The following is a 14,839-nucleotide window of genomic DNA, read 5'->3' on the forward strand; positions in this document are numbered from 1 at the left end:
AAGGACTGATAAGCCATCTCGCTATAAATACTTGGATGAACCGAGGCTGTTCAGAGCCATCAAAGATATGTCCAAGAATGCAGCTGTCCTCTAGCTGCTGTTTGCTGCCTGCAGCCCTGCGCCCTCCACAAGGCTCGGGGGACCGACTCAAACCTCAACTCGATGGCCGTATCTTAGGTGGTGAGCCGGTTGACATCACGCAATACCCGTGGCAGATCTCACTGCAGGTGTTCGGTTACCACAGCTGCGGCGGTTCAATCATCAGCCCTACGTGGGTCCTGACAGCAACGCACTGCGTAGCCCGTGCTGGCGTAAACTACCTGGCTGTGAGGGCTGGTTCCTCAGTTCAGGACAGCGGCGGAACCATCTACAACGCTTCCAGCGTAATTGCACACGAGAAGCACAACTCCACCTCGCATGACTACGACATTGCATTCGCTGAGATTTCTGGATCATTCTCCTTTGACAGCAACGTCCAGGTACTGCTACCATAAAAAATTAACTCTTTTGTAAAGATGTACGTTTTTCAGTAAAGTAATTTATATTTTAATTGCAATATATGGTACTTATGATCCAACTACTACACTAGCAAACGTGTTTTCGATGCCCAACCACGATTCGGTACCTTTGTGCTGGTAAAAGTAGTATAAAAACAGAATACAAGTGTTAACAGATGATGGTACAATGATGCAGAGACATTTTTAGGAATTAAAAAGAGAAGTTAGTTGCATGACAGGTAAACATGAAGCCTCTTGCTTTAGTCTGCAAATACGGCTGTTGTAGGACGTTCAAGAAAGGTCAGTGGTTGATCTGATGGAAGAAACTGAGGAAATGAATTAAAATTTGTGGAATGGATAGGACATAAGCAACGTATCCTGCTTACTGTGCATGTGTAGTAGCTATTACGTAACGGTAGAAGGATAGCCAACACACCTGCTCTGACCACCATAATCCAATGCCCTCCGTAACATAAACTTCAATTCAAGCCTTCAGCCCATTTTCTTCAGCTTCTGTCGTTATCGAAAATAAAGCTGAGACTCATATGTCTCAAGGGAAATATAATCCCATTAGATCTATAGAGCGCCTATGCCTGAGGTACATGTGATTCCCCAGTACGTACAACGCTGGGATGCTATTCTAATACCGGAGAGCCTCAGCAATATTTACGATTCGGGGAAAATAAGCTGAAGGCATGAAAATTTGGAAATTTGTGGTGCGTTCCTATGGGACCACACTGCTGAGGTCATCGGTTCCTAGGCTTACACACTACTTAATCTAACTTAAACTAACTTGCACTAAGGACAACGCATACACCCATGCCCGAGGGAGAACTCGAACCTCCGACGGGGAACCCACGCGAACCGTGGCTACGCGCCCTAGACCGCACGGCTACCCCGCACGACGTTGAATTCATGAATTGAAGTTTGTATTAAGGACGCCATTGGACTACTGTAGTCCATGCAGCTGTGTTATCTGTACTGATATGGTGGAGTAATGGCTAGCACATCTGCCTAATAAAAAGGAGACCTGGGTTGAAGTCTTGGCCGTGGCACAAATTTTAACTTCTGTTTCTGTCATCATTGAGAATCGTTGGTTAATTCAAGTATATCTTAATTTAGGAGGAATTGCGCTAAGTAGTCTTGTGAGTCATGTATACTTTGCTAAATCGATGATAGGATTCGTAAATATGGCTCGTGGTAAATATTTTGAAGTGCAACATAAATGAGAATTTCAATAGGGTTATTCACATTTCTGTGAGAAATGTCTTTCCTATTAATTCGGATACTTCGGTTTTCATTGGTGCATATGTGTGATGTTTCGAGATCTTATCGTTTAGACTTCTCCGATAGATTGCTCTTATAACAGATTTGCTGTTACTGTATCTTCGGATCTTAACATAGTCAACATTTTTAAATAGGCATTCTAACGCACTGTTGGTCATAGGTCCGAATTCTATACGCTCAAAAACTACACAGGAGAGTGCTGACGATGCGGATAAAGAATATTTATTGTGAAAGTCGCGAGCTCTTTCTTCTTATCTCGTGTTTTCTACTGACAATCTCATGGTTGTACTCTTGTTAACTTTACTATTACAGAGATCACCTAAACTTTATTTTTTTTTTATTGGTCTTGAGCGCAACAAATAACTTACTTGGTCTTTCTGCTGCCATTGCTTGTTTTGCTGCATCCATTATTTAACAAAAACATAAAAAAACCTATTATTCATGCTGAGTGCAATGCATGTTCTCTATGGCGGCTCCTGCTGTTGCTGCGGCTGCTGCGGCTGCGGCTGCTGCTGCTTACTACAACTACATATAATTCACGAGAAAGGGTTTGGTCAAATCCAATTCCCTTTTTTTTAAAAAAAAAAACTGTATTCAGAAAGCGATTCTTTCTCATTCAATTAACAAACGCTAGAAGCTCTTTGAAAAATCGCTTCGTATGTAAATCTGCCTCCAGTGCCATTAAAGAAATATTATAAAATAATCAAATTCTTGAGAGAGACTGAAATACTTCTCAGTTAAATGCATAGTGAAACAGTTCCCTAACAATTACGAAAGAAATCAATGACAAAAATCAATACTTAATCTATTCGCCTAACAATAGTTTCCATTAAGAATTCAACTCCTATCATTATCAAAATCACCGTCTGCTGCTACGCACATACACAAACCCTTTTCTTTAAATTAATAAGCGCTCTGCAAATTATAAAAATATATCAACTCAATACCAAATCCTGTGTCGCTGCTGCTGCTCTGCGACGACCCCTCGCCCAACACACGTGCACAGCACAGCAGGCGGACTCCTACACTGGCCTCCAAACTGCCACTACTTAATCCGTGCGCTGTGGAGCGCGACAACAATATCTTAGATTCCAGAGCTTGTGTATACGCGCTGTAGCCAACCTTTAAATCCTAAGAGAGTATTGCCAACTCTCATAACCCCTAACCTCATATTTGAAAATTTTGCAGGGTGATTCTTGCCTAACATATTGGCAAGGAACAAACAGAAATTTTTTTTACATAACGACCAAAAAAGTAGGCAAAGAGAAAAAATGTTACAATTTATATCCAATGCCTAAAAGTATTTCTTGCTTAGCATCTAAGTAAATTTTTTTTTTTTACAAAACGACGAGAATTGTCTTGCATTGCATATGGGCAAGAGAAAAATGTTAAAATTTTATACAAAATGGCAGAAACGTTGCTTGCCTAATTGATTGGAAAGTAGGAAACATGGCTCCTTTTACAAAAATAATATGAAAAAGTTGCTAGCCTAGTATGTATGTAATAAGAAAACATCAAAGGAAATATAACAAGTTCATACAAGTTTTAAGAGATGTGTAACAGTAACTACTTAAGCATTGAATAGTCTTCAATAAGCTAACATAACCCAATAACCAGCAAAAAATAATGTTTTATTTTCTGCATTTGGGCACTTACGTTTCCATGACATTAATCGGTAGTGGTCTGACTACATGATATTTTATGTTTTTATGCTTGCAGTTCCCTCTGGACAAAAGAAACCAGGTCTACATGTGTAAGTGGGCTGTTTAGGTTTTTATATTGGTAACGCCACGTAGCGCTCTGTATGAAAATCACTGGCTGTGCTGTGCTGTGCTGTAGTCTGAGGCTAGGTGGCATTGTTGGAACAGTCGTCCTGTAGTGTTGGGCAGTTGGCTGTTAACAGCGCGTAGCGTTGCGCAGTTGGAGGTGAGCCGCCAGCAGTGGTGGGGTTAATGTTAGTCAGGGCCATTCTTTTGTAGGGATTATTGAAGGTCAGATTGCGTTACGTTAAAAATATTGCGTGTCAGTTCAGTGTTGATCAGAATAAGTAAAGAGCGAAATGTCTGAGTACGTTCAGTTCTGCTCAGCTGTTTGAAAACCAAATAACGTAAGGGGTTTACCAGCACAGTAATTCATAAATTTTCCTACGGGGACATTTCACCTATTTTAAGTGCTGCATACTCAGGGACTTCATATCCACTGACAACCACACTAATATTCCAACATCAGTTAATTTACGGTGTAGGCAGACTCAGGGACTTCATATCCACTGACAACCACACCAGAAGTCAAACTTTCCTCTGGTGAGACAGTTTGACAACGTAGGCAGACTCAGGGACCTTGTGTCCACTGACAACCATACGTAACGTCCATTCTCCCAGGATGACACAGTTTGACAGTGTTGGCAGACACAGGGACCTCGTGTCCACTGAGAACCACATGTCACTGCGTTATTCCATAAGTACCTCCTCAAACGTATGTAGTACAAGTCCCAGTCGAGTATTTCTCTACACTGAAAACGTCAAATTTTATAGAAAATAAACCTCATTTTAAAATACGATATTTCTGACCTAATTACAGAAATTAAGCAAGGAATAATATTATATCATATAAACAGGAATGTGAGCTCTGAGCTCATTTAAATGTTTTCTTTAACTCTATTGCCACAGCAATTCCAGATTTGTGGCATATATCTCAAGTCATGAACAATTTGAGGCTCATCACATGGTGGCAAAGTCAATTTTCTTTAAATTTTTCGCCACAGCAATCACCGATTTCTGGCATGTATTTTTCAATTCAGTCATAATATGAGGCTCACCACAAGGTGGCAAGTTAATTTTCTTACGATTAATTTGGTCAATAACAGTGGCAAAATTTTGATTGTGACCACGAATCATTACAAATGTGGCACCACTCAAAAAATATTATTTTAATTTGTTACAATATTTGTTACAATAATTGTTATTTACATTTTGGTTATAAAATATTTAAATAATCCTACAAATAGAAAAGTAATGCCATAGTGACGCTATTATATATAATAAAAGTTACAGCATCAAATAGAAAAAGTCTAGCCAATGGCTTGCCAAATCAGATCATGAACATGTACAAAATTTAGTGAATAATTACGTGGCTTTGCGCCAGAATTTTTACACTGTAATTACTAAGTTATACCAAATATATAATTATCGTCTGTAATGACTGTCAATATTTCTGATGTCAAACGTCAATGTCTGTGGTATAGCGTCTCAATCGTTTTTATATGGAATCCTCATTGTCTCTGTTTGAAGGCCTCCCTAGTCTTTGTATGAATCTGTGTGGCCATACCTTGGATGGTCACAAAGAACAAGAAATAGAAACAACCTACAAAGTACATAATGAAAAAAATAGATTATTTACAAAATACAACACACAAAACCCCTCCATGTGTCCAGTAAAACTGAAAGAAATGGCTTATTCACCAAGGTGAGAAGAAATAAATTTATGATATGACAAGAGAAAAATCATCACCTTCCAATTAACCTCGTGCTGGAATCGGCACTGCATCACTAAATGACAATCATGAAATAGAAAAATACTTGATAAATAATAAATTGACTTATGTTACACTACTATTTACACTTTCATAAAATATGGCCGATACTCTCGCCTCTAGGCGTAAGAGTCATTTCACTCTGGAAAGAGAAAAGAAATCGTTTAATGCACGACATAATTATCTAGGTCATAGCTCAGTGTTTTTTTTTCCTTCATGGCCGACTGTTTCTGGTACATCTTTCTTCTCGCGATCCTTAACGGTAAGCGTGCTACGCTCCGATCTGAAAATATCGTCTTACTACACAAAATTACGTCACGTCAAGTGCTTTCGTTTCTTCCATGGAGAAAACTTCCGTTGCGATCATGTTTCCTGTAAGAAATGCAATAAAGTCAACATTAACAACAATAAGAAGAGAAACAACAGTATCATTCTTACCATTCCACAATTTCACAGAGCAAAAAAAAAAAAAAAAATAAAAATAAAAAAATAAAAAAAAAATCTTGGCACTCACTCATCACATAATTCAACACTTTGCTGTGTATTTGCATCAGAACTCTTTCCGTAACTCATAGCTATGTCTTAACTTTACTGTGACTTAGATTTTAAGTAAGTGTGTACTCTACCTTAACATTACTGTGACTTAAATTTTACGCAAATGTGTATAAGCTATATCTTCCTTCATAGAATACCAGTGTGGGTTTCTTTGTTTATAAGTGCATCTTCCTTACCTTCTCTTGTTCTATAAATGTCTGCAAAGTGCTTCCTCATTATGTCACACTATTCATGAGTGGTCCATAAATCCTAATACGCTTTACCCGGCAAACTAATAAACATGAAAAATCCACATAAATCATCACTCTTTAAACTACCTCGTAAGTCAGAACAAGTGTCAGTTCGAAGGTTTCTAATTATACTATTGCCCATCAAATATACCTTCTCAATTCAGAGCCACTTATACACTATATTTTATCTGAAGATAATGTCAACAGTTTCTGTTATTTCATGTTATTTCTCCCTAAAAAACGTACATAGTTATTTCTTGCATTTTCCTTCAAATAAGTCACGAAAATTTCATTGTTTCAGTGAACAGTCGCAAGATGTCAAAATTTGGTATAATCCTCTCGTCAGAAATGTCCCTTTGCTAAGTTCTCATTCTTTCAAACAATACAAATCATTCATAATCATTCATTCTTGGTCTTTCATACAGCATAGATTGATAGTAAAAGATTAATAGATAAACATGTTAGTCAAAGATTATGAAACAGTGCTGAAAATTAAAATCGGAAGAATATACTGTAACGGATGGGGCACCTACACTCGCCAAACATATATTTACTAAAGATCAGTAAACCCCCTAGGGCCTTATTACTTGAAAATTTTAATGTGTGATAAGTGATGAAGATCTCGCGATTTATGTGATCGTATTGTCTCTAGTTCCATAGCGTTTGTGTGTGCAATGGGTCGTATACGGAAGGGTCCTTCATACACCAAGAAAAGCTTCCTACTCAAATATTTTTCCTTATGAGATAGTCGATGTGATCCCAACAATACATTATGACCTACCCGTAAATTCTTGACGTTGACTCGTGGATTATGCCGCTTCTTTCTTCTGTCTGCAGCTTTCTTGATGTTCTGTAATGCTATACTTACCACTTCATGGTGTGTTTGCAATAGTTCATCTAGAGTCTGTTGTCTATCAGTTTCAGGTTGGATTGTTATTATAAATTAATCAAACTCTTAAGACAGACTGAAATGCTTCTCAGTTAAATGCATAGTGAAACAATTCCCTGACAATTACAAAAGAAATCAATGACAAAAATCAATACTTAATCTATTCGCCTAACAATGGTTTCCCTTAAGAATTCAACTCCTATCATTATCAAAATTACGGTCTGCTGCTACGCACATACACAAACCCTTTTCTTTAAATTAATAAGCGCGCTGCAAGTTATATTAAAATATCAACTCACTACCAAATCCTGTGTCACTGCTGGCGGACACAGCAGTACGGCAGCTCGGTGATGACCCCTCGCCCAACTCACGTGCGTACCACAGCAAGTGGGCTCCTACACTGGCCACCAAACTGCCACCACTTAATCCGTGCGCTGTGAAGCGCGACAACAATATCTTAGTTTCCAGAGCTTGTCTATGCGCTCTGTAGCCAACCTTTAAATCCTAAGAGAGTATTGCCGCCGGCCGGTGTGGCCGAGCGGTTCTAGGCGCTTCAGTCTGGAACCGCACGGCCGCTACGGTCGCAGGTTCGAATCCTGCCTCGGGCTTGGATGTGTGTGATGTCCTTAGGTTAGTTAGGTTTAAGTAGTTCTAAGTTCTAGGGGACTGATGACCTCAGATGTTAAGTCCCATAGTGCTCAGAGCCATTTGAACCATATTGCCAACTCACAATTGATTCTCACTCAATGGATACAGAAAAAATGGGTACAAAGAGTTCAAAGATCATTTTCTATTTTTGAATGAAACTATTTGCTATGCAAACAAGTTTGAAGTGTATAAATTTCTTTAAATATGTTATAATTGGGTCAATAAAAGTTGATCAAACAAGAACTTTTTATAGTGACTGCAACACATAAGCACATTCTAACTGTAAGTCTTCAACGCACGTGTACTTCCCGTTATTCGAGATTCTACTTGTAAATGAGTAGTAATTCCAAGGCATCAGCAGTGTATGATTTCGATCAACAATAACTTTTCCATGGTTCCTAATAACTAATAAGGAGCGCTAGTGATACTAAATTAGGTTTTTGGTTTTTGTCGGATACTGATCATGCTCGGAGATCATGTTGCGGTTTTTCATCTCTTAATTCTTTATTTCAGAAATTGTAGTTTTGGTGCTTATTTTGTTAATTTTTTGAGGGAAGGGAGTTTGAAATCGCTGTTTAGTCAGAACGGGGGCTTTCCGTGTATGTTTTTAGGCGCAGCCTAAATAAAGGGCCGCCTTTGTCAGTCTTGTCAGTGTCGTCTCCTTTTATTGCCTTCATACATGAGTTAATAGTGCAGTAGCGCTCAATTAGTCACTTCCCTCAATAACATTCGTTTACAAAATGGCACTTAGAACGTTTCTATCCTTCCGTGCAGCTATTAAAAATAGATACAAAACGCTAGGGGCTTGAGTGCCTTACATCTCTAAGTTTTTGAAATTTGACCACTCAGACGCCAGGCATTAGCACATATGTGATCCCATGAGCGGCAGGAACACCTGAAATGGCGTTGGGAATGAAAAGCCCACAGCACGCCCCAAATTTTGCCTCAGTAAATAGAAATAATTAAAGTATAACACGAACATCTACAATCAGAATATTAGAACAATAGATAAAGGCAAGTCTGACACAAAAGAAACAATTTAACGGTCCCTAATACTGGAAAGCAATATAAAAAGTTGATGGCAAGAGGCGAGGTGGAGCTGTGAGGGTATTTTTTTTCCTGTGACTGGCTGGTGATCCGTGAGAAATGTTTACCTAACACAACGTGCAGTCTAACCATGATTCTCCCTCAATTCTATCATACCCGAGGCAGTTCTCATTCACATATGTTTATACTGAAGATTTTGTTGAACTGTTGATACAATAACTAGACAATGTCATACACGATCCTTGGTCTGCCACGATTCGGTCTGGAAGTATGTCTTAAAGCCGTTGTGTCCTATTATGCGGCAAGGTCATCCACAACAGTTGTATCGAGTCCACGATATTTTAGATACTGGAATTGGAACAGGGATGACGTCCGTGCTAATCCCACCCACGTTGCTGATCATGGGAGTATCTCAGAATCACGCAGACTTATCCACGTCATGACGCCAGGATTAACATAGCTGTGCCTCTCTCAAACATTGGAGGAACGGAACGCTGTATTCACTGATGATGGCCATCCGTGGTAGTGCAGAAGTGCAGTTCATCACTGAACTGAATGCGACGTCTTTTATCAGGATTCTATCTTTCTCGGTCCTGGCTCTATTCCAAATGCAGCCGTTTGAGATGTGGTGGTAACTGCAGCCTACGCATGTGACCGGAATTCTATTCCTATTGCTAGTCTCTGATCGGTGGTCCAGAATGATTCACAATGTTGTAAGGTCCATTACATGTCCTAGGAGAGCAGGCACAGGTGTGAAAGGGTTACAGTGTGCTTGATGAACAATAAAGTGGTCCTGTCGACCGGTGGTCAGACGTAGTTGACCGGAAACTTGAGCACGAGTATGCCTACGCTTATGTTTCCACGCAGTCCAACGTCAGGCCACAGTCAAATCCGATTACTCGACAGTCATGAATATTACGCAGTTCGACCAAAAAGTCAACCGGAGACCCAATATGAACCTCCCCCTTTCAAATTCTTTCACGTGCTGATAACGCTGTCTCAGACACTCATGAAGTATCTCTCTTACCATTACAGTGATCACTTAACGGCTAAAGCTGGTCGGGATCCCAATACACTGTGACCAATGTGACCACATGTCAAGATCCTCAATAACCACCTCTTGCAGTGCAGACCACTGTGAAACGTGCAGCAAGAAAATCAGGTTGGTTCTGGATGGCACTGTCAGGGATATGGAGCCTTGCCAACTCTAGTGCCTCGAACAACTGTGCTAGATTCTCAGCTGATAATCCATAACGCAAACAGCCCAGTCGTGATGGTCCCAGAGGTTCTCGACTGCGCTTCGGTCAGGGAAGCTTGGTGGCTAAGAAACCATGGTAAACACTTCCTCAAGCTCTTCGAACTATTACCGTAAACTGAGAAGAGTGTTATACGTTACATTGTCCTATTGGTAGTTACAGTCGTGTCGAGGAAAACCAAACAGCATTAGGGGTGGACATGGTCCCCAAGGCTAGAAGCACACCTCCGTTTAACCATTGTGCCTATGAGAATGCGATATCACGCACGGAATGTTCCCATCTCCGGCCTGGAATCTTCTTACAATAGTTACACGGTTTCTGCTTTCAGACATTTCAGACCGTACACGCCAATGGTAATCTGTCTGAGCATTCATCTGAAAAGGCCACCTGTGGCCACTCAGAGGACGTCCAGTTGCGATACTGGCGTGTAAATTCCAACCTTCGCCGCTGATAAGCAGTACTCAGCATGGGTGCACGAACCAGGTGGCTCCTGCAGGCGCCCAGACGCAGCAACGTTCGGTCAATGATCGTTGAGGAGACACTCTTGGTCACCCATTGGTTCATCGAGGCGATTAGTTGCTCGACAGTTGCATGTTTATTCACCTGCAAAAACGTCTGCAGCTGTCATTCACACATCATCTATTGCATGAGGTGCATCCTAGTTGCCTTGCCGCTAATTTTGAATAGCTTCATTTTGTCATTCACAGCATACTTTAACCGCTGTGGCGCAACACCAGTTTATACGCTTTGCTACTCAGAGAATACGTCCTCACTTCGCTGGAAGGCTAATGAACATGCCCTTCAGGACGCCGGATAAATCGCTCCAATTTCGGCATTACGACAACGAGTGCACTGTTTTCCGCGTCTCCCCAACATACTTAATATACATTACATTGTTAGTGTTGCTACCTGCCGTCTGTGAGTGGCTACTGCACGTTGACTTCGAACAGAGGCAGTGGTCACATTCGTGTGACTGCACTGGTGACTGGCCTGACAGCGAAAAACGAGAAGAAAACTAATGTCCTTTGTGGCCTTTCTTCTTGTCACAGAGAACGGTGGTTCTAATCATTAACGTATCCACAGATACACGTTTGTACGTACTTGTAACTAAGTTGATTTGACGTCCGGCCTTGTCTTATGGGTGCTTCACTATTTTTGTCAGGTAATGTATTTACAGAAGAATGGAGAAACTGGTAGAAGACGAGATAAGGTTTCCGGTTGTGGAGATATTTATGAACACGGGAATCAATATTAACACTATGGCGCACCTTACAGGGAAAACTCCCCATTGCACCACCTTGCGATTTAGTGGTAAGGTGTCCCAGTAGATAGCCCGTCAAAAACTGAACACAGATCTAACGTGAAAGCCGCGCGGCTTGCCACGGATTGTAACATTGAGGTCGTCTGAGGAGCTACAGCGTCGTAGTTCTGTGGTCACGGTGTTGGACTGCGAAGTGGGAGATCCGTGTTCGAATTTACCTTGTGCCCCATATGTATATTATTTTTCGCACAACATTATGAACTGCCCGTCCGGTCATTGACGTGTCTGTTGGCTTGATTAAAATTTATGACTGTGTCGTTGTACAACATCCGTTTGCAACAGCGAGATGTGAGGAAGGGACTTCCAGACGCACGTACCTCATATTTGTTCTACGCATGTACCACATGTTACAGCTCTCCCGTTCCGTTACGAAAGTTGTGACTCTTGAATTCCTTTGTTGTAACATAGTTCACAGCTGCTTCATTTCTGTGAGACTTCATACGGCATTTCGCCTGCTCTCACTATTTACCACATTTACTTGGGACAGTAACACGAGCACTGGAACTTGAATAGTGGCAACTATTTATTAACAACCGATACAAAAGAGTTACAGGTTTGCACCTGTTACTGTCCTTGAAAGTAGTCACCAGAGCTGTGTAGAACCCGTTGCCAGCGATGTCTACTGCCTGTCGAATCTCTGGAACAGTTTTGAAGCGAATGCCACAAAGTGGTTCCTTCATCTTCGAAATCAAGTCAAAGTCACAAGGACTTAAGTCCGGAGAGTTCGTGGATGGTACAGTACTTCCCAGTCCCATCGACCGAATAGAGCAGCCACAGCTTGCGCTGTATGCGCCCGTGCATTGTCGTGCAAAATGATGGGTGGGTTGAGCAGAAAGTGATGCCGCTTCTTTCGCAAAGCTGGTCGCATTTGATGCTCCAAAAACTAACAGTAATACTGTGCATTGACAGTCTGCCGTGGAGGAACGTAGTGCGTTAGGATAACACCATATCAGTCGTACACGAGAATCACCATAACTTTCACCATACTGGGAATCTGACCCACTTTCGACGTTCGTGGCGACCCATAATGACGCCATTCGTTAGATTGGTGTTTCAGTTTTGGCCCGTACGATGTGGCCCATGGCTCATCCAGTGTTACGATACAGCGTTAGAAAGCCTCTCCTTCGCGCTCATAGCGCTCCAAGTGTGTCTGAGTAGCGTCGTAACGCATCCATTCCTGCATTTCAGTGAATTCATGCTGAATCCATCGTCATGCAGTTTTTCGCATGCCCAAGCGTTCCTTCAGGATGCGAAGAACAGTCGTATTCACTAATCCGGTTTCGTGGTCGAGCTCAAGAATCGTATGGCGTCGATCACTGTCCACTAAAGCGGCAACAGCATTCACTTCTTCCTCAGAGATGCTATGACGATCCGGTGCATGTCTGCCACAGTTTGCCGACCTTCGTTGAAAGCTTTTACCCAACGCGCCACTGTTCTGTACGGCAATGCCGATTCCCCGCACGCCTCCTGAAGACCTTTATGACACTGTCGTCATGTACGACCTCTGGCCCATTCAGTCTTGATCCATCTCGTTGTTCCTGTTTTCAGAACATAGTGACACCGTTACAATAGACGCTCGCTCACAAGTCACTGTGTTTCCCCCGACTGTGCCCGCGCCGGTGACGTGGGACAGGCGGGTACATTAGCTTGCAGGTAAGGTAGGAATGTCAACAACGTGTGCTATCAGCGACAATAGCAGATTGCATTGCACAGTGTCTCCACAGCAGTGTTGCCACTATTTAAGTTCCAACCTACTTATATTGTTACCACATTCTCTTACCAGTGTGTAATATGACAACTGCCAAGACTATAGAAAGAGAACAGAGACGTCAATAGCAGACCGACAGTTCGCAATTTTATAAAAAGATGTGGAGTACGAGCAAGATTTGAACACAGACCTTCCGCTTTGAATTTCAACACCGTAACTGCTCAAGCACTAAGCGTGGTTCTTGCAGTTTGCTCGAGGCCGCACTTCTTGAACTTGTAGCGTTCACTGTTTCTATTTTGCTTCTTTTTCCATAGTTCGGTACAGCTTCTTCCAGTTTCCATGCTTGATTTGTGTTCAGTTTTTGACAGGCTATCCGCTGGGCTATCTTACAACTAAATCTGAGTGGCTGAGTGGGGGGGGGGGGGAGGGGCGTGGGGCGTTTCCCTTGTTAGAAGAGTGGCTGAAGAAAGATAAAGCTAAGCTTATAGCATTTGGAGATTACAGAGAGGATTTGGCTATGACTGGGGATAAAGCATATGTACTCAAGTAGGAGACTTCCCTCACCAATGCGGACTTTTATCGGCTATCTGCACTGTACTACGAATATAATAATCATTTCGTGCAGGTTGTGAGCCTCGCCAGCTCGGAGCTCACTGGTGGCACAGAGGTGACTACCACTGGCTGAGGATGCGTCTAGAACGGGGGCCGCCCCGTGACGCAGCTGCATGCCGTCAACACGTCCATCGTTGAGCGGAGTGTGTGTAACGAGGCCTATGGAGGCAGGATCACGGAGCGCATGGTTTGCGCCGCCGTAGAGGGAGGTGGCAAGCCCCCGTGCTCGGCCGACAGCGGTGGCCCTATGGTGGTGGGCTCCAGCCAGTACCGAGTCGTTGCCTGGGCGACGGGGTGCGCTGAGGCCGCCCACCCTGAGGTCTACTCCAGTGTGCCTGCCGTTCGGTCCTGGATAACCGAAAAAACCGGCGTGTAGTGAGGCGACTGTGGCGAGGCTAGTTTCTGTGAATAATGTATATGCAACAGGATCACAAATGGTTCAAATGGCTCTGAGCACTATGGGACTTAACTGCTGAGATCATCAGTTCCCTAGAACTTAGAACTACTTAAACCTAACCAACCTAAGGGCAGCACACACATCCATGCCTGAGGAAGGATTCGAACCTGCCACCGTAGCGGTCGCACGGTTGCAGACTGTAGCGCCTAGATCCACTCGGCCAAACCGGCAGGCACAGGATCACATTACAATAAGATTGTTTCCCAGCCACACTAGAACACTTCTTGTCACCAACCTATGCAACGTTTCTTCTGCTTAAATTAGACTACATATACTTTTTGTTCGATATATCCAAAGTGAGATGGTTCTCGAGGTTGCACATTACGTAATAAAACAAGAACTGGTTTTGTAATAAAATGGTGATAGTAATACAGCATTAATAACACGACTGATCACATACCGAAGTGATGACATAGGCTTGTTTTATTGGAAATGCTGCTGTTTGATACTCCTGTAAACACATATGAAATCCCAGTGCAAGATGAAGAAAAAAGGAAATTTAATGTCCAAAACATACACTGACGCTTTATTCTTATCCAAACAGCCACAATAGATCAGCCCCCGAAAAACCCTGGTCAATATTTTCGTAGTTATTGTTCGATGGCGTTAACTGTGGTTATTTACGGACAGTTAGCTTACTCACTTCAAATTTATAAATGTTTATTAGACGCAGAACTGAAATATGACGATTTTGCATACCGCCATTTATGATCTTAGGTATATGTGCGTGCTGTAATAAAAGTTAGCTGCAACTCCGTTATACACCAAAGTGTAAAGTTTGTGAGGCGCTTTGTTGGTAT

At 42.1% G+C, this 14,839-nt stretch overlaps 1 protein-coding gene across 1 annotated transcript; it reads left to right on the plus strand.

Annotated features, from left to right (window-relative positions):
- The first annotated feature begins 77 nt into the window (after positions 1 to 77).
- Positions 78 to 13,655, plus strand: LOC124788922 (trypsin delta-like). Its single transcript, XM_047256205.1, has 2 exons — positions 78 to 479; positions 13,596 to 13,655. Exons 1-2 carry the CDS (start codon positions 78 to 80, stop codon positions 13,653 to 13,655), a joined length of 462 nt encoding a protein of 153 aa, XP_047112161.1.
- The last annotated feature ends 1,184 nt before the right edge of the window (positions 13,656 to 14,839 follow it).

The sequence above is a fragment of the Schistocerca piceifrons genome, chromosome 3 (genome assembly GCF_021461385.2).
Source record: "Schistocerca piceifrons isolate TAMUIC-IGC-003096 chromosome 3, iqSchPice1.1, whole genome shotgun sequence".
Lineage (NCBI taxonomy): Eukaryota > Metazoa > Arthropoda > Insecta > Orthoptera > Acrididae > Schistocerca > Schistocerca piceifrons.